This window comes from Mus musculus, chromosome 7 (assembly GCF_000001635.26).
Source record: "Mus musculus strain C57BL/6J chromosome 7, GRCm38.p6 C57BL/6J".
Lineage (NCBI taxonomy): Eukaryota > Metazoa > Chordata > Mammalia > Rodentia > Muridae > Mus > Mus musculus.
The window spans coordinates 66,108,425-66,128,370 of NC_000073.6; the positions used below are offsets into that span (position 1 = coordinate 66,108,425).

A 19,946-nucleotide genomic window follows, 5' to 3' on the forward strand; every position below is an offset into this window, starting at 1 on the left:
CTAGCACCTGGGCTCTATTAGAGCAGGTCCAAGTGGCTACTTTGCGATTATAATCCTAACACATTGGTGACTAAGAAATAAAATTGGTATTTACAAACATTTGTCATGTGGGCACCCAAGTTGAAGGGCTTTCGTTTTTAACAAAACGTATAAAAGTTAAGACAGAGCAAATATAGGGAAACTGGTATCCAACTTAAAAATCCATTCAGCGAGCCTAACTTACTTGGAGACCTCCAGAATAGTAAGAGATCCTGTTTCAAAAAACTAGGTGTATGGCTCCCGAGAACCCATCCCCCACACCACGTACACAATCCATATCCGTTTTATAAATCTACTCTTAAAAATACTGACAGACTTAGGTGAGGGGGGTACTAACCAGCTCTCTGCTCACTGGGACTAAATACAGGTATTTATCATCTAGTGGTAACTCACCCACCCATCTCTTCAATATCCATTTAAAAAACTAATATGCCGGGCTTGGTGCCGCTCGCCTTTAAGCCCAGCGCTCGAGAGGCAGAGACAGATCTCAGATTCTCTGAGTTCGAGGGCAGCCCTAGCTACTTAGCGAATTCACGTTTCGCTCCCCAGCCCGCAAATCCCCTAGCGTTCCTAGGTGAACTGTGGCCGTGTGTGGCTCCAGCCCCGCCTGCAGCGTACAAAGCTGCAGTGTGGACCCCGCTGTCCTGGCCACCGAGTCGGGAGGTCGGCCCGGGGAGGGAAGGGCGTGGCGGCTCTCGGGGCATCTGGGGAGCCGGTCAACTCAGTCCACGTGCGGTGCCGGACCGCCGGCTCCCAATGCTGGCGACGGGGGCGTGGCCGCGGGTACCGGGCAGTGGGGGTTGGAGGGACGCCCGCCCCGCTGTCGTCGATGCTATCCCACGCCCCTCCTGCCTGGCCGCAGACTGCGGGGCGGGTGCTTTTTTTTTTTTTTTTTTGGTTAAACTTTGGCCACGTGAACTGCCCCCCATTCACTTTTGCGCCAATCACGAGGCGCGGACGGATCCCGAGAGGGGCCACGGCACGCCGCCGGCGGGCCGCTTCTTAACGCGCGGTGCGTGACGTGAGGGGCTCCTTTGCAATGGCGCGCTAAGCCGGAGGATGTGCAGCTGCAGAGGCGGCGCAGGGCACCGAGAGGGCGGGCGCAGCGCGAGCCGAGCCGAGCCAGCCGGGGGACGCGAGCCGCGGGAGCCGCTGTCGCCTCGCGCCGGAGTCGCCGGCCGCGCGCGCGGGGCATGGTCCCCTCTTAAAGGCGCAGGCCGCGGCGGTGCGGGCGGGCGCGCGGAACAAAGCGCCGGCGCGGGGCCTGCGGGCGGCTCGGGAGCCGCGATGGGCGCGGCGGGCCCGCGGCGGCCGCGGCGCTGCCCGGGCCGGGCCTGGCGGCGCTAGGGCGGGCTGGCCTCCGCGGGCGGGGGCGGTGGGCTGAGGGCGCGCGGAGCCTGCGGCGGGGACAGCGGGACAGCGGCCCGGCGGGCGGAGGGGCGCGGGCATGGCCGCGCGCGGCCGGCGCGCCTGGCTCAGCATGCTGCTCGGGCTCGTGCTGGGCTTCGTGCTGGCCTCGCGGCTCGTCCTGCCCCGCGCCTCGGAGCTGAAGCGAGTGGGCCCGCGGCGGCGCCCCAGTCCCGAGGGATGCCGGCCAGGGCAGGAGGCGTCGCAGCCCGGCGGGGCGCGCGGCGATGCGCGCGGGGCGCAGCTCTGGCCGCAGGGCTCGGCCGCGGAGGGCGTCCCGCGCGACAGGAACTTTCTCTTCGTGGGAGTCATGACAGCCCAGAAATACCTGCAGACCCGCGCCGTGGCCGCCTACAGGTGAGCCCCCCTTTCGTGGATGCCATCGCCTGCATCCGGCATCCTGGCTGGCGGGCGGGCGGCGTTACGGGTTCCCCGGAGGCTTCTCTGGTAGCTGCCAGCGGCTCAGCGCAAAGGCAGCAGGGCTTAGGATGGTGAGCATCTCTCAAGGGCAAGGCTTTGGGATTGAGTACGCTGGCCTCAGTGTGTGTGCCTCTCAACCTCATCTCCAGGGAGACACGTAAGCTTTCTGTGTTCAAGACTTCTTTGTTAAAAGGAACGAGTCTCCCCCATAAGGTGGTGGCGAAATTCAATGTTGTACCTGCGATAGTGGAGGCAGAGTTATAATTTGAGTCTCTAAAATAGGCACTTTGTCATTTCGAAGGGAGAGCCCGCTTAAATTAACCTGGCTAGGGCTCCTCCGTACTGTACTTTAAGATTCTCACTTTTGGTGAGCGTTTCCACTCTGCCTTTGAGCAACACTCTGGTTTGTTAAGTAGAGAAAAAGAACCTTGAGGAAAAACAGTTTGTGTGATCGATTTAGTCATTGTAAGACTGCAGCCTGGTGTTCCCCAGCGCAGCCACCAAGGCGTATGCGTGGTAGGAAGTAACTGGGCCCTAGTAGGCTAAAGGAGTCAGTAGAAGTGGCAGCGATCATGTTCAGGATTAACAAAGGGATTAGCCAAAGCTGCCTTTAGAAAAGGAGATGGTTTTAGAGTGGAGGGCATGGTTAGAACTGTATTTGCATTGAAGTGAATCTGAAATACAAGAGGGGTAGACCCAGGTGAAGGAAGGGACTCGTGGAAACTTTTGTGTGTGTGAAGTACAAAAACCTTTACTGTACGGGTGAAGTCTGGCGTTCTTCCAGGCAGAGACTCAGTGGCAGGAATGGTTTCAGAGCACGGATGTTCTGGGGCTGAGCTTTGTGAGCAGGGCTATACTAGTTGATGTTTGTTTTTACATTTTTTAACCAGTGCTTTTATAACTTGGCTTTTGAATCCAGTTTCTGGTCTAAGTTTTCAGGCAGCAGACGGTATAAGAAAACAAGCATGGCTGGATCTCTTCTTTCTTTAACTCAAGTGAGGGATTGAGGAAAGAGCAGTTAAAGCGTTTAAAGGCTTGACCACCATTCCTGCTGCTAATGTCCAGAGGCTGCGTCGTGCTAAGAACAGTTCTGAATGGCCAGAGGCCACAGGTGGCAGGCTGTATGTGGACTAGCGGAGTAGTTTGAGAGCAAGTAGGCTATAGTTCTCCAGATGTTCTTTGACTTAATATCTTTGTCAAAAATTGAGGACCAGGGCTGGTGAGATGGCTCAGTGGGTAAGAGCACCCGACTGCTCTTCCGAAGGTCCGGAGTTCAAATCCCAGCAACCACATGGTGGCTCACAAACATCCGTAACGAGATCTGATGCCCTCTTCTGGAGTGTCTGAAGACAACTACAGTGTACTTACATATAATAAATAAATAAATCTTTTAAAAAAAATTGAGGACCAGATGTGGTGGCACCAGTCTTTAATCCCAGCACTTGGGAGGCAAAGCAGGTGGATCTCTGTGACTTCCAAGCCAGCCTGGTCTACATAGAATTCCAGGCCAGATATGACTAACACTGAGACCCCTCTCAAAAAAAAAAAAAAAAGTTAAGCAAACAAATAAACAAACAAAAAATGAGAAAAGGACCCTTCCCTCCTTTGGTTGAGAAGGTAAAGATGATTGTTAAGAAATCTGACAACCTGAGTTTGGTCCTCAGAAAGATCTCACAGGGTAGGAGAGAGCTGACTCTCCGGAATTGTCCTTTTGACTGTCACACCTCTGCCATGAGGTACATTTGCACGGCCACACAACAGATACTTGTAGATAAAATAAATGCCCTTTCAGCAATAAGGCTAAATTGAGGAAAAGGCCACTAGATTGTGTTGTGGTTTTGAAAATAAATCCATGAAATTACAGTTTAGTGACAGATGACATGAAATCATAACTCTGGGGACAATTGCCAGAGTAGTTTGTTCAGATAGATGATATGACCACCCCTCCACGTACATTTTTATTCTTATAAAATCAGTATACACAAGTCACTAGGGATCGTGCCTGTGATACCAAGAAGTATACATGTATAGTGTACACTAGTTTTATAGCTGACCATGGTTTCCCAAACCTCATCTTGCCAAGTTAAGTGTGTGTCATCCTTTCTGTCTCTTCTTTATTGTTAAGATTTTCTCATTGTTTTCTTTTAGGCAGTGGGGACTTACTCTTTATCTGTGATCTGAAGAAAGCAGAGCACATGAGACCTACTCCCTGCTGCTCAGGGTCCCTGCCTCTCAGCCCTGTAGTTAGATTGGCTAGCCTTAGGGAAAATTCAAGGGAGGCCTGAGTTGGGAGAGGGAGGTGGTGAGGTGGTTACAGCCTGGCGTAGAAGTCCACACTGAGCTCCATGTACAGTACTGTGTTAATGTAGTTTGATTCTTGAATCTTGTAGCATAAAAAGTGGAGCCTGAGTTTGTGTGCCACCCACCACACCTGGCTCATTCTTCATCATATGAGAAACTCCCAGCGTTCAAGAGATAGAGGCAGGCACAAGAGATAGAGGCAGGCAGGTTAGAAGTTCAAGGCCCAGGGCCTGGTGAGATGGCTCAGCAGTTAAGAGCACCGACTGCTCTTCCGGAGGTCCTGAGTTCAAATCCCAGCAACCACATGGTGGCTCACAACCATCTGTAATGAGATCTGAAGACAGCTACAGTGTACTTACATATAATAAATAAATAAATAAATAAATAAAATAAGTTAAAAAAAAAAAGAAGTTCAAGGCCCCCTGCTCCATGAGACTTGGTCTTCAAATAAACAAAACCTCCTTCAGTTTGTTGTCCTCATCTCTTCCTCATCCTCTAATTTAATAAAACAGTTGTTTGCCTTATAGGTGAAGGAGATGCCAACACTTCTAGTAAGAGGGCACTGTGGTATAAGATTGATAAAGTCAGAATTTGTGCTTTGGGACTAGAAACTAGCAACCTTTTCCTTCCGGGACTGAGATCAAGAAGGGAGCCAAGAGGCCCTAGAAAAATCCAGGAAGGTACACTTGTCTGGACTAAAGTTACTGTACTGTAATGCTTTACTGATGGAACAACTCCACTTCTATATGCTCTGCCTTTGTGCACTTGAAGTGCACCGAGAGACAGCTGACCAGTGGTAGCTAGTAGGAGAACAGTTCTAAAAGTAGGTGGGATGGAACTCAGAAGTGCACGGATAGAGACCATCTGGAGCCAACTTTTGTAGATCTGTGTAACTGCCTAGCTGCTAGGCTCACAGGAGTGATCCTGGCTCATTCAAACGTTTTAAGTGCACTTAGGTACAGGTCAGCCCTTTGTAAAGCAGGTGACCCGCATGGCCATTGTGGATCTAAAACTCAATTTTGAAGGCACAGCAAGTCAGATGTCTGTTCTGCTAGTTGTATTAAAAGGGACTGGCTCTAAAAAGGGGTTGGGCCAGTGATGGGAGAAAATAGAACAGGGGTGGGCAGGGTGGTGTCCTATCTGTATTAGCTGGTTGTGAAGGCTTTAGAGAAAGGGGCATTTGTACCCCCCGGGTCAGATAGTGAAAGGCTGGTTGTGTGACTATCACTGATAAACATATTGACAAAGGGAAAGCTTGATGCAGAGAGGCAGAAGCCAAGTTGGAAGGAACCCCAAGAAGGCCATAAAAGAAGGAACTGGGTCTGACTGTTCAGACTCACGGAATTACATTCTGAGTGAGTGGAAAAGCCACTTGAAGCTTTGAGCAGAAAGGGAAATGGGTAGCTGAGACTATAAATAAGGAAAATAATTTGTGTAGGCTCATTTGCAAAGTTATTTGTCTATTATGTATTTTTACTTTAAAATATCATGATTCACATGTAGTAATTTGGTGTGTTAATTATCAACAGGTTGATTGGGTGTCTGAAGTTACTAACTGTAGTTCATATTATCTTGATTTTTTTCTTAGTTTTTAAAATTATATAGATTCTAAATAGTCAAGTAATTAACCTGCTTTTTCCATTATTATTATTATTATTATTATTATTGTTATTATTATTATGTGTATGACTGTTTGCCTGCATGTATGTCTGTGTATGTGTGTGCCTGTATCCAAGGGGACCAGAAGATGGCCTCAGATCCTTGAGACTAGAGTTAGAGATGGTTGTGAACTACCATGCAGGTGCTGGGAACAAAGCCAAGGTCTTCAGGAAGAGCAGCCAGTGAGTGCACACCTCTTGTTGTTGTTTTGTTTCCTGAGATTCACTCTAGTCCAAGCTGGCCTTGAATTCTTAGCGATCCTCCTGCCTCTCACCCTCCTGAGTGCTGGTACTGCAAGTAGAAGCCACTGCTTCCTGTTCCTGATTTTAGATTTCCCTCCTTAAAGTCAAAAAGGTATTGTCTTCAAAAGGTACTGTCCTGTGAAAGTTCTTTTGAGCATGCTGGGTAAATAACTATCACTGGACAACACCCTCCACCCTTTTGAGTTTTCAGATGAGACAGGGTCTCCTTAAGTTGCCTAAGCTGGCCTTGAACTTGCCTTAGTTTCCAGGTAGCTAGGATTACAGCTTTTGTTACCACCAGGCCAGGTGGGGAGTAGAGTTGAGGAGGGGATTTTTTCAAAGGAAGTATTTCTTTTTCTGCTTTGAGAAGGAGAAGACAGCCCCAGCCACGTCAGGTGGCTCATAGCTGCTCCAGCCTCCAAGGCATCAGTGCTCAGACAGTTTACAGTCTTAGGAAAAGAAATCTTGTTAAGTAGCTGACCATGACCTTCAGGTTGGTATTCTCCTGCCTCAGACTTGCGTCCTGAGGTCACAGACCTGTTTGCTGGTATACCCAGCTCTTTTTTCCTCATCTGTTTTTAATGCTTAGAACACTGAACTTCAGTTGGAGATAATAGCCCAATTAGTAAAGTGCTTGCAAGGTGCAAGGACCTGAGTTCTAGTGTGGGACCCAGGTATGGAGGGGGATGGCAAGACTCCTGGGGCTTACTGGACAGCCAACTTAGCCTGTTTCAAGAAGTGGACAGCTTTCATGAAGATGATGCCTGAAACTGTTTTTAGTCTTGTACAACACACACACACACACACACACACACACACACACAGAAAAAACATTGAGCTATCCTACTAACACCTCACAGTTATTTGGATCTTACTGCCCCTGGCCTAAAGATGGGTGACAGTTTTTGTTGTTTTGTTTTGTTTGTTTGTTTTTCTTTATTTTGCTATTTACTTCCCCTGAAGATGTGACTGGCTGCCGGTTTCTGTCCAGGAATCCAGGAGTGATTAGCATTAGTGTGTGGGAAGAAAAGTGAGAACAGGACTCTTTGGATAGCTTTTATCAGTTAATGACCCTTCCTAATGCCTTGAAAGTAGGCAGACTGTTCCTCTTGTCAGCCTTAATGAGCGTCTCCATAACAGGCCAGTTGTTCTCTTCCATGCAGTCCATTTTAGCAAACATTTGGAAGGTGTTTACATGTAAAAATCCAAATAACCAACTTTTAAGTGTGCTTTGGAGCACAACTTAATTTCAAGTTGTGAATTACATGTAGAAAGAGACTAGTGAAAGATGTGGTCTGGAGATGAGTGTGATTTTTATCTGTCTGTGAAAGTCAGAAGGTCTCTGATGTCCGTCCTCGTGAGATTGGTGCGGTCGCCAGCAGGACTCAGGTGTTTTCGCTGTTGGTTATTGAAAGATTACTAATACTGGGCTGTAGCCCCACAGGGCCTAGTTTAGATGAAGAGCTGAAGACTGTTGAGTGACAAGGGCTCACAAAGTGTGAGCAGAAGTGAGCAGAAGGAGGGGCATCGAGCAAGGGCAGGCTGACCACACTCCCACCCATCCTCCTCTTCGAGCCTTGAAGAACGGGTAGGAGTTTTAAAGACAGTGACAATTTCAGGTTTTCTAAGTCATGACGTAGCAGGAAATGGTAGTGGTGGGTGATGAGAAAGGAGAGCCGTGAGCTATTGGAAAGTGACAGCAGGAACACCAAGGGCCTGTGAGGGAAGACACCTGTGTGCTATAGAAACTGATGGCACGGCCAGCCAATGTGTGGTTAAGTGTGTGTGTGTGTGAGAGAGAAAGAGAGACAGACAGACAGAGACAGAGAGAGAGAGAGGACACAGCCAGAGGCATCTGGAAGAGTCCAGAGCAGAGATGAAAAGTAGACTGAGCACAGACTGGCCAGGGCTGTCTGAGAGAACAGAGAATAACAGCAGGGATAGAGAACAGGGAACCTAGAGAGAAGTGGGAGCGGAGAAGCTGGAGGGCTGGACACAGGGAGAATAGTGGGGGTTATACCAAAACTGAGTAACTCTGCATGGAAACCCAGGAGCTGGAGGGAGTTTAGCTACGGAGGAGGTGAAAGGGCTAGGTGTGTTAATAGGCACCACAGGTATTCACTTGTTTTGGTAGAGGGGAAGGCCTGGTGGATGCTGGCTTAGATCTGACCACCAGAAATCCTCCTACAGCCCATTAGTTCGTATAGTTAATAGGTTGAGCCCATTTTGGAATATTTGGATTGTCTTTTGGAGTTTGGGGAATTGGAGTTTCCTCTGGGACATCACATGCACCAGACTCAGGAACCCGAGTTGTGTCCGTGGTATCTCAGCGTGAGAGTGATTGATGGGATCTGTGATTGGAAGCTCAGCTGATGGTCTTGCTACTTGGAGGCTGGTTGTGTTAAGCTTTGTTGAGTTTGTTTCTTATGGCAATGTCTACACGTAAGTGTGCAGGATCTGTGCTAGTAAGCAAGATCTCACAGGAGGGTTTGAGTCAAGTTTTTTTTTTTTTGGCTTAAGAATAAAACCCAATCACAATCTAAAGGAGTTTTTCTGTTGCCAAGCCAGGCAGACAAAGGACAGGTGGAAGTGGAGGCTGCCCTCCTTATCTGAGAGGACTGTTTCCTGGGTCTTATCGTCGCTCCGGTCCTCACTGTGAAATAAAAGGAGATAACCAAGAACAAGTGCCAGTGAGAAGGTGGGCTGGCCCAGAAGGCTGCAGAGGGCCACCTGTTTGTCCACTTGGCTGGTACTCATGAGCTGCCTGTCCTTGCTGGCCCTGAGTTTCCTGTGGTAATGATACTTCAGAGTCCTCCACCTGGTAAGAGTGAGAGGCTGTAGAGCAGCCTGTGATTGCTGAGTGAAGGGGGGCGGGTGGCAGCTGGTGAACAGGCTGATTCCAGGTCGCACCTCACAGCACAGGACACCGAGGCACAAGAGAGCCTGGGATGCTTCTGCTGTTTGCATCACTTCTTTATTGGCTCGTTTGTTTGTTTGTTCTAAGAACTGAAAAATTTACATTTTGTGTATATATACTATATACTCATCCCACCCCCAGCAAACAAACAAACAAACCAGACAAAAACACTTACTTGGGCCTAATAAGAACTGTAGCTCAGGAAAATCAAGAACTTTAAGTATACAACAGCAGTACAGAAGGTGTTCAGAGAGCTCTGTGGTTCTTCTCACTTGGAGACTGGAAGAAAGCCACGACACATCTTCTCTCGTTTATACTCTGCGTTTTAATTCTTAGGTTTCAAAATAGAAAGAAAGAAAGAAAGAAAGAAAGAAAGAGAGGAAGAGAGAGAGAAAGAGAGAAAGAAAGAAAGATGTGTTATGGTCTCCTGGTGCGTGTTCTTGTTGCTGGTTGTGAAGCTGGGTTCAGCAGACTGGCTTCTAATACTTGGGAATGTCTTCTGCACTACTTGTCCAGACCTTTGTCGAAGTGGGAGGGTATAAGAAAAGGGCTTCCCTCCCCTCCTTTTAGAATAATACAGCCCAACTGGGTATCTTCCTGCCTCAGTCTCCCAAGTGCTTGGATGGTAAAGCAAACATACACTTTTATACTTGCTTTCCCAGTAAGTCTGTTTAAAGATCAGCAGTAAAGAGTATAATTTAACCTTTTAAAATAATTTCTCCACTGTTCTCTATTCTACTTTTCACCTATTCCTGTAACAGCTTGAGATTACTCATGTCTTAGGCGCAGTGAGTCAGTTGACTTGAGAGGAAACCATATATACCCAGAAACCACGAACCCATAGGGATGCCAAGGACTGTTAAAGTAGGGTTCCTATACTGAGAGAAAAACAGCCCTTGTCAGTTAGTGACTGAGTCCTCCCAGGTCCCTGTCTACTCTGACTGACTGGACCACAGCAGCTTCCTTCTGTACAGCACTTTGTGAGAGGATGGGTTGAGACGGCCTGTCCTCAGACTGCTTCCCACAGGGTGCTTTTACCCACCTTCCCTGAGTGGGCCCGGAGGAGGCTGTTCTCCTAGGACCTCGTGTCTGAGGTAGCTCTTACACAGAACCCTGAACTAGGACAGTTTTGTGACATCTCCTTTTGCCTCCTGGACAGCTTAGCTGAAAGTGTGGGCCGATGTTAGCACACACAGGTAACACTTCGATCTCAGGTCTGAACACAGGCGCTTGCTCAAGCAGAAGGTAGGTACCTCCTGAGCGTGCTGAAGCTGGCCGTTTGCCCTGGCAGAGCACAGGGCAGAGCACCCTATATTCGTCAAGATTTTCCCTTCCTGCTTTGGTCTGGGCCACCCCTCACCTTCCTCTCTCTGGGATTAGTCTCCTGCTCACTTTTCTCCCTATGCATGCATTTTGGCTACATGATCTTAAATCCTTTCCCTAACAGAAAGGATTATGTTCTCTCAATTCCTAGTGTCCATCAGTTCTACAAGCATTCTGTCTTCCTGCTTAGACTCCAGTCACTCAGCCACAGGCCTGAGAAACTGTATCCTCGGTGATTGTAGCTTTCAAGCTTAGCACGCTGTAACCAGCAGGCGACGTGTGTAAGACTGGTTTGAGGAATAGAAAGTCTTCCCGCCTTTCTAATTAGGAAAATTAGCGTAACTATTAAAATGTAGAAACTGTAAAAGGAGGAACTTGATCTTAGGCCACTTTTCTTTGATTTGCCTGTTGGATAAGATTATTACAAAATAAACTGTTCTGTCGTCTGTTTTTTCTTGTTACATAAAGCTTCCCCTGGGGAATTCCCCCCCATAAATATATCTATCTATCATAGAAAATGTAGAAAATACAAAGAAAATTAAATGTTTTAATTAAAAAAAATTTTTTTTAAAAAATATGGAACACTTCACAAATGTGCGTGTGTCATCCTTGTGCAGGGGCCATGCTAATCTTCTCTGTATCATTCCAGTTTGTGCTGCTGAAGCAAGCACTCAAAATTTTTTTATCCTAAAATTTTTAATTTTTGAGATTATAATTACATTTACCCCTCCAAACCTTCCCACATACCCCTCCCATCTCTTTCAAATTCATAACCTCTTTTTCCTTGGTTTTGTGTGTGTGTGTTCCTAAATACATAAATACCTGCTCAGTCTTTACAATGTTACTTGTATGTATATGGTTTTAAGACTGCTCATTTGCTATTGGGTAACTAGTTGGCGTGCTCTTCCCTGGGGAAGGCAGTTACCCCTGCTCTCAGCAGTCCTCAGTTGCCTCCCATTCTTTGTCCCCTCACACACCCCCCCTCCATGTTAGCATGCCTATTGTTGTCCCCTTGCTCAGGGCATGCTTAGGTAGCCATGTTGGTAAGACTTCATTTTAGGTGTGTGTGTGTTACCTGCATGTATGTTTGTGTACCACATGCATGCCTAGTGCCCAAAGAAGCAGAGTGCAAATGTTCTTTATGGTTGAGCCACCTCTCAAGCTCCTAAATGAGTATTTTCAAATCCCCCACCTAGAAACAACCACAATGAATACTTTGGGGTAGAGCTGTGCATTACTTTTGAATACTTAGTAAGCCAAGATATCTATATATAGTCTTCCCTGCATTAAGTTGTGAGGGGTAGGGCATAGAGTCCAGGCTCTTGAACTTGCTAGGCATACACTGTATATCACTTGCTACATTCTTAGTCCTTTTTGCCTGCTCTGTAAACGTAGCCACATGTTATGGCTGCTTACCCAGGACAGTGTCTGTATTGTAGATGTAGTTTTTCTTACGGTGATATTGACTAGAACCTGCCAGCTGTTCAGCTGCATTTCTTAGTGTGGTTTAATCTGTACAGCAGATAGCATTTAGAAACTTGGGGAAATAGAAGATTTCCTTGGCACTCTCACATTTCAGCTGTCTTATCTGGGCTGTAGAGAGAGTTGTGTATCAGACCATTGAAAATTGAGCTTTCTGGCAAGGACCTTTGCAAATGTTCTGTCATTTCCATTGAGAGCCCCAGGCAGCAAGTGTGTTGATGGCCAAGTAGACATTTGGTTATGAAAATCACAGAACTTGACCTGTTTTGATCACAGAAGAAGGGCAAGCTTGCTTGTTCAGCAATGTTGCCTTCAGTTTGAAATTATGGATATCGTTCCCCTCTTCCTCCCACCACAGAATTGAGTTATGTTCCAAAATGAATTCACTTTGTGGAACCCTAATTGAGAAGATCACAATTTCTTAAGATTGGAGGGTTTGCAAAGAATTCATAATGAGAAGATTTTCCTCAAACCACCCTTCAATTAGAATAGAAAAGACAACAAGAGGCTTGCCCTAGGTTACCTAAAAAGGACTGGATAATAATTGGGTGGGGTTACCAAAAAACGCAGAGGAGCTTTTAAGGAAGGTTTGAGGTTAGATTGTCTGTTTTAAAATTAATTGCTTTCTCTTCTTAGACAAATTACAGCATTTCAAGTCACAGTTGGGACATTAATTGCATCTGTGACAGCTGTGTTAGCAGAGCTTTCTTCCTGCTTGCTTCTGCCTGGGGCACTGGCAAAGAGCACAGGCAGAAATGAATTCTGATCTTTAGGCAGATAGGAAGAGCCTAGTGTTTTGAGTAAAAATACTTAAAATTTAAACTCTTTTTAGAATTCTACCCAAAAACAGTGTCTGAAATTGAGAGTTAAACAAAATTCAAATACAGTACATGGCTTGAGGGTTAGGTTTTTAGGCAGAAATGTGTGAGACTTTCCTTCCACACATCCATCGCTACAGTGCACACACTTCCTGTCTCTTACTTCTTCTTTCCCTACCTAATTTGCAAGCCTCTGCCTTCTCTAATAGTAAGTCGGACTGAGGCAGCGGTGTACTGGAGTCAGGGCTCGCTCACCCTAGCAGTGCACTTCCAGAGCCCGTGCACTGCAGAACGATCTGTAATAGGTTGTTTCTTTGAAGACAGGAATTGCCTTAGCTGCTCCTTCTCCCACCAGCATCCTCTTGATTCAGTATTTTTGTGATTTTGGGGTTGGTTGCTGTAGTGTTACATAGAACTTGCTCTGTTTTTGTAATCACACGTTAGCGTAGAAACATAATGACTTCTTTATATCGATAGGCAATAAGTTGTTCATTCTTACCTTTAAAATCCCCTCCTAAGGTGGTAGACATTATTTAGCTTTAACTTACGTTTCAGAAGCACCACAAGTTGTAGTATATTTCAACTCATGGAGCCTCTGACTTTCCCTCTGAACAATTTTTTTTAGTGCTTTGAGTAACTTGGTTTTCTTCATGTAGAAATTGTAGAAAGTATGGCTGCACTGGTGGACAGTTCTGTGAAGCTCATCTGGAAGTGATTTCTGTCCCTTGGCAAACATAACACACAGCATCTGTAAAGTCACCTGCTGTATAAGAGGGGACAGTTCTCATTCCACGTGTTCATTGACCTCTGTTGTGTGCCAAGAATTGAGATTATTTACATTTTCAAAGAATTATTGTGACTAAAAGAAAACAAGAAAGCCCAAACATTACTGGACAGCAGAATTAGGGCTCCTTGGCTTAAAAGGGTGGGGTACACTGGCTTCCTGTGGTTAGAGGAATGTTGGGAAGTGTTTTCTCCTGCAGTCATGACCACATCAGAAAGTTAGTTACCTAGAAGTTGTCATAATTCTGTATGTTGTAGCTGTTTGCCAAAGGATTTGTCCCTTTACAGTAGAGTTGGTTTCTCCTTACATTAACAGTTCACCTCTCTTTTATTTACTTTACCTTTTTGCTCTATTTTTCTTTTTGAAAGAGAGTCTCACCATGTTGCCTACCCAAGCTGATCTCAAACTCATGGTCTCAGGTTGTTCTGTTGTACCTCTGCCTTCTGTGTAACTGGGACTATAGCTCTGTGCTACCATGCACACACACACACTCACACACTCACATATATCTCACAGATTTATGTGCATATGTGAGTCTCTCCATATATATATGTGTGTATATGTACATGAATATATGCATGCATGCATCATATGTGCTGGTGTTCTCAGAGACTGGAAGAAGATTCCTTGAAACTGGAGTTATAAGCAGTAGTAAGCTGCCTTATGTGGGTGTTGGGTCCCCAACCCTCATCCTCTGCAAGATAGCAAATGTGTTTAACTACAGAGCCATTTCTCCAGCTCGCTTTTTTTTTTTTTTTAATTTAAAAGAGCACATCATTTGTTGAAATGATGTACAGTACCTGGTATAGAATCTAATGTGATAAGAGTTTTCTGTGTCATTTGTTTCATGGCTCTTTCCTAAAGAGCCGCCTGGCACAGAGTCCACAAATCTGTTTAAACTAGTCCACAGGCGTTGGGAGAACATTAATTGCAGCGCTGTCCGACCCTTTCTAAGATGTACTTCTCCAGACTCTGACGCTTTGAAATAGGTGTGGTTTCTAGTTGTTGATTGGCTAACAGTTGGCAGTATTTGCTGTTGGTAAATAAAACACTGACACACTTCATATTTAATACTTTAGCTATGAGAAAATAGGATATATTCAATCCTTGGACTTTCTGAGAGGAATCTGATAGAATGTTTTATGCAGTTGTGAACAGGCAATTTGGTTATTTTTATTCCTTATATTTTGGTTAGGAAGATAAATGAAAAGTAGTTTTGTTTTTGAAGTATCTCATTTAAAGTTATTAACAATAACTTTAGAACTTCAGTTTCACAAGATGGAAACTGTAGCGTTGATGGTGGCAACAGCCATGTGGCACTGAGTGCTGAGCACCGTGACTTGCTTTAGAGGCGGTTTGGAGGGTAGATCCTGTGTTAGGTTTGGCTACAGTTAAGTTTGGTTGGAAGATCAGTGTGTGACACTTCCATGTCTCCTGTACTGTAGGAGAGAATGAAGTTATGTCTGCCATGCCTCCAGCTCCTCCAATTCCAGTCTCCCTACTTTTGTACTTCAGGATTACCCTAAGTAGCCCAGTTGACCCAGCCTCAGTCTCCTGAGCACTGAGATTACATACCTGTACACTATACCTGGCTTAGAATACATTTAAAGATATTTTTCTCCTAGACCTCTCCATAAAAGATTTTTGTAGATTTAGCTGGCCCAAGTTATCTTTTCACTGTAGAAATAAAGTTGTCCTGGTTAAGTAAATTAAAATGTGTGAATGACTGTCACTTGGAACCTGTGTGTATGGGGCAGTGTATGGTGCATGGGTAGGGGACAGACAGAGACAGTAAGACTGGGAATTGACCCTCTGGCCTTGCACTCTACCATTAGCCTGTATCTACAATTCATGACTTTATTTTCTTCTCCCTGCCCACATTCTGCAGGGTCTCACTATGTAGCCTTGACTGACCTAGTGCTCAAAGATCCATCTGCTTCTGCTTCCGTAGTACTGGGATTAAAGGTGTGCACCACCATGTTGGGTCTTGATTTTCTTAATATTAAATTTAATACAAATTGAGCATCACTAATGTGGGAATTAAAGGTTTATTATATGTAAGTACACACTGTAGCTGTCTTCAGACACACCAGAAGAGGGCATCAGATCTCATTACAGATGGTTGTGAGCCACCATGTCGTTGCTGGGATTTGAACTCAGGACCTTCAGAAGAGCAATCTGTGCTCTTAACCGCTGAGCCACCTCTCTAACCCCCTAATGTGGGAATTAAAGTGCTCTGAAATAGGAGACTTTTTGAGTGCAGTGTTCAGTTCTACCAGTGACAGACAGGTTCAGAGCATTTGGATTTTGGATTGGGGTACTTGACTGGCATATCCACATTTTTTTAAAAATATATATCCACATTTTTTAAAATGTAAAAGTACTTAAAGGATATTCAGCCTGTATTTTATTTGTTGTCATTTTTATATTGGAAGTAATCCATATAAATGAATGATTGTAGCTAAATTACTTAAGTTCTTAGCAGTAGCCTGAAGCAAAGGAAAGGACATTATGATGACCTTAAATTAGTTGTTCTCAGCTGGATACGTTGTTTCCATTTAGTTGGTCACTGATCTTTCACTGGCTGGGAATTTCGGAGTGTGCATGCCTTTTCTCCTGCTGTGGTCACTTGGTGCCTCCCATGGCATAGCATAGAAGACGACTCTGCTTGGCTCTGACTCTAGTTCTGCTGCATTTTTCTGTCTCTCCAGTAGCACTCTGCCGTGCTCTGCACCCTGCTTTGACTGTAGCGTCCTGGGCACTCACCCTGCCTTAGGGCAGCATCCTTGTTCAGGGCCTCCTTTGCCTGTGTGCTCCTTCTGAGAGCATCCACACGTGGCCATCCCGACAATGTCTGTCTGACAGCTCATGACTCCCAGCTGTGTTTTGGTTCACCATTGCGTCCCTCTTGCTTGGCGCAAGAGGAACTTTGCAACAAGCTTTGTTGACTGGAAAATTTGATTCCGTCATTTATTTCTTTTTTACATTTTATTTACTTTGTGGGAGTGTGTGGGCGTGTGCATGCCGTGGTGCAGATGCAGAAGTACTTGGAGTCAGTTCTCGCTTTCAACCACGTGGCCTCTGGGGACCAAACTCAGTTTGGTGATGAGGCTTGGCAGTTTGTTTCTTCACCTGCGTAGCCATCTTACAGAGCTGAGGGCTTGTCAGTAGGAGTTGATGAAATCCAAAAGTTGGCTACCTAGATCTTGCTGAGTCAGTTTGGTTTCCAGCTGTAAGTAGAACTTAACAATACCTTACCCTCCCTTCACTTGGGGTTCTTATGAAAATGAATCTGGAGTCAGTGGAGTCTCCATTGAAGGAGGCAAGCAGACCAAATTTAAGCAGTCACATAATGATTCAAAATAAGCAGATACATGCATTTCTGAAAATAATTGTCCTCTAATCTGTATTTATTTTAATTACAGAACATGGTCCAAGACAATTCCCGGGAAGGTGGAGTTCTTCTCTAGCGAGGGTTCAGATACATCTATACCCATTCCAGTGGTGCCCCTGCGGGGTGTGGATGACTCCTACCCACCCCAGAAGAAGTCTTTCATGATGCTCAAGTACATGCACGATCACTACCTGGACAAGTACGAGTGGTTTATGAGGGCAGACGATGACGTTTACATCAAGGGAGATCGTCTGGAGAGTTTCCTGAGGAGTTTGAATAGCAGCGAGCCCCTCTTCCTCGGGCAGACAGGACTGGGCACCACAGAAGAAATGGGGAAGCTGGCCCTTGAGCCTGGAGAGAACTTCTGCATGGGCGGGCCTGGTGTGATTCTGAGCCGGGAAGTGCTTCGGAGAATGGCACCACACATTGGCAAGTGTCTCCGGGAAATGTACACCACCCATGAGGATGTAGAGGTGGGGAGATGTGTCCGGAGATTCGCAGGCGTGCAGTGTGTCTGGTCTTATGAGGTAAGAGCAGAATTCTTTATGTGGGAAAAACTGTCAATTTTGCCTTTTGAGCTCTGAGTTAATCATAGGAAACTAGCAATACCAGCCTCTTCAGGGTTAGCACTGGTATAAGTTATTGGTACATGTTTTAGCCTTAGTTTTTAATTTTTAGAATTCTCATTACCCAGATTCCCCCTGGCCTTTTAGACTCCTGGGCCTTTAGAGTATGCCTCTGGACTTCTGATGTCTTTTAAAATAAATGACGGCACTTGGGGCTTGAAGGAAACGTAGGGTTTACTGATGGTCACTGCGACCTTTTTCCATGAAACCCAGAATCATCTGATTTCTGTTGATTCCAGGACCTTCTGCAGGAGCATAGGCTGCTCCCTTGTTTTCCAGCTCCCAAAGGCTCCCACTTTCGTCTGGTCAAGATGACCTACACAGATCAGAAACTTACGTGTTTTGAACTTATAAAATGGTCAGCGATGAGAAAAAGCCAGGGTTGCAGCACCTAGAGGTACAGCGTGTGCTATGGCGTGTGCTTAGCATCCCCAGGGCATCTCTAGCACCAAAGAGAAACGATTGTGAGAAACCTTGACTTTTGACTTGTAAGTTTATGATATAGTTGTCCCTTTCACACTAGGTAGCAGGCAGGTCTGAGTGAACACATGAAAGCTTTAAGGAAGTCTGCTTGCAGGTATTTGCTCTTTAATAAGAGAGCATGAGTTCATTTTGGGCTTTTCTGTTCTATTGGCACATGTATGCCTCTTGCCTGTAATTTCAGGATCAAATAATGGTAGCATGAAATGGATTGTTGTGTTTAGTTTAGTCAGCTATTTGTGGTTGTGAAGAGCAGAGGAACTGCTAGGCCCTTTGCCCAAAGCAAGAGCTTGCCCTCCTGCGTGAGCCCTTGGCTCTGTCTTAAAGGAAGAAACATGCTCTTGCCCTTGCTTGCCTGCCCTGAACTACAGCTTGCTTTTAAATATCTTACAATTACTTTGTTTTTTCTGCTTAAATTTTTAGGGAAACAGCAGTTTTAAGTGTACAGGAGTGGGTCTTCATGCAATTTGTTTTTAAATTGGTCAGTGTTTTATTTTCCTTTTACAATCTAATAACTACTTGATGACTGCACATGGGGTAAGTCTGCTCGGTAGTTCAGAGAGCTCCCAGCGGTCATGTTTTCTTGACAGTCTTCGGTAGTGAGGTAGTGAGTGGAATGACCTGTATGACGTCACTGTTAAACCAGCAAGGCTGCAGTTATGAACCCCATCCTTCTTAGGATGGTTGGTAACTTGGACATACTTTCCCCAAATCACCTTGCCTCCTTGTGTGACAAGGCCCAACTCGCTCACGTTCACTTCAGTAACTGGGCCTTTGGTGATCACACCCAGTGTTGTATATAATGGGGATGATGGATTCTTTTTCACACTGAGAATAGGCAGGCAAAAGGTAGCTTTCAGCTCAGGGTGTGTGACATGGGCTCTTTTGAAACATAGACCCATTGGCCTAATGAACGTTTCATATTTAGGTGGTTTTCTTGTCAAACCATCACCAACAAAGCATTCTTTTCCGTGCCTTCTGTTTTCTTTTTCCTGTTCAAATAATTTCCAGTACTTCTGTTTCTCCTTGGGCATGAACTTTGGGTAGAGGGACCTCCCATTTTCCCACCTTTTCTTTTCGTTTCTGCTTAATCATGTTGGAAAGGACTTTTGCTCTCTACTACCCCTCTCTGTCCAGCAGATAGGCAGGGACGCTCCCTGTGGGGTCTTCTCACCATCCTTCTGCTTGGTGTTTCTCTTTTTATGCATCTTAATAGTCTTTTTCATTTGTATTTTCTCAGTATGGTGTTTATGATAGAGTTCAGCCTTCAGGCCAGTCTTCTTTGAACACTCATGGGCCTCCCAACCTTCTTTCTTTCTCATGGTAGTCCAAACAGTATCCATATCGTTTGCGGTGCAATTCAATATATTCATTTTGTGGCATGATGACAGCTGCTGAGCGGCTATCCGTGACCGCCCGGGTTCCAAAAACCTCTTAATTTCTGGTGTTAGTGGTCCACGAGCCTGCTTCATTCCCTTCATGTAATTTTTAAATTTTAAGTTAACAAAGGTACATTTTAAATTCTAAGTATGATCTGAGGGAGTCTTTTAATCTCCATGAGCCTTGCTGTCTCTGCCTGCCTCCATTATCTGGTGGTTGTTCACTATGCCAGGGGAGATCTCTTTTCTCATTAAATTTTGCAGTGAAGAAAGCTGTCTAAGTTATTGTTCTATTTTTGTGAAGAGATAACATGACCAAGCAGTTTATAAAGAAAGCATTTAATGGGGCTCTTGATGACAGTTTCAGAGGGTGAATCCATGGACAAAAGGCTGGGAGCACACAGTCATGGTTCTGGAGCAGCAGCTGAGAGCATCCTGCACAGGCAATGTGCAGACAGAGAAAAACTGGGCCTGTCGTGAGCTTTTGAAGCCTCATAGCTGACCCCCAATGCCATTTCTCCTCCAACAAGGCCACATTTTCCAGTCTTTCCCAAATAGTTCCATTAACTAGCAGCCAAGCAATCAAACTTGGCCTATAGGGGAGCCATGGTTCTTTAAACCAGCACAAAAGCCATTTGAGGATTTCATGCTGTGTTAAGTAGACTACAGCCAGCA

At 45.6% G+C, this 19,946-nt stretch overlaps 1 protein-coding gene and 2 pseudogenes across 2 annotated transcripts in view; 1 reads left to right on the plus strand and 2 right to left on the minus strand.

Moving 5' to 3' along the window:
- The first annotated feature begins 1,067 nt into the window (after nucleotides 1–1,067).
- Chsy1 (chondroitin sulfate synthase 1) overlaps nucleotides 1,068–19,946 on the plus strand; it is a 64,307-nt gene continuing 45,428 nt past the window's right edge. Inside the window, exons 1-2 of one of the 2 annotated variants that reach the window (NM_001081163.2) lie at nucleotides 1,068–1,803; nucleotides 16,818–17,313. In NM_001081163.2, coding sequence (NP_001074632.1) covers nucleotides 1,487–1,803; nucleotides 16,818–17,313 — 813 coding nt within the window. In that variant the 5' untranslated portion in view covers nucleotides 1,068–1,486. Of the gene's footprint in view, nucleotides 1,804–5,269; nucleotides 5,523–16,817; nucleotides 17,314–19,946 lie in introns of those variants that run through there. The other variant, XM_006540910.4, reaches the window with a different exon arrangement.
- Nucleotides 10,879–10,979, minus strand: Gm23042 (annotated as a pseudogene).
- Nucleotides 18,549–19,275, minus strand: Gm18988 (predicted gene, 18988; annotated as a pseudogene).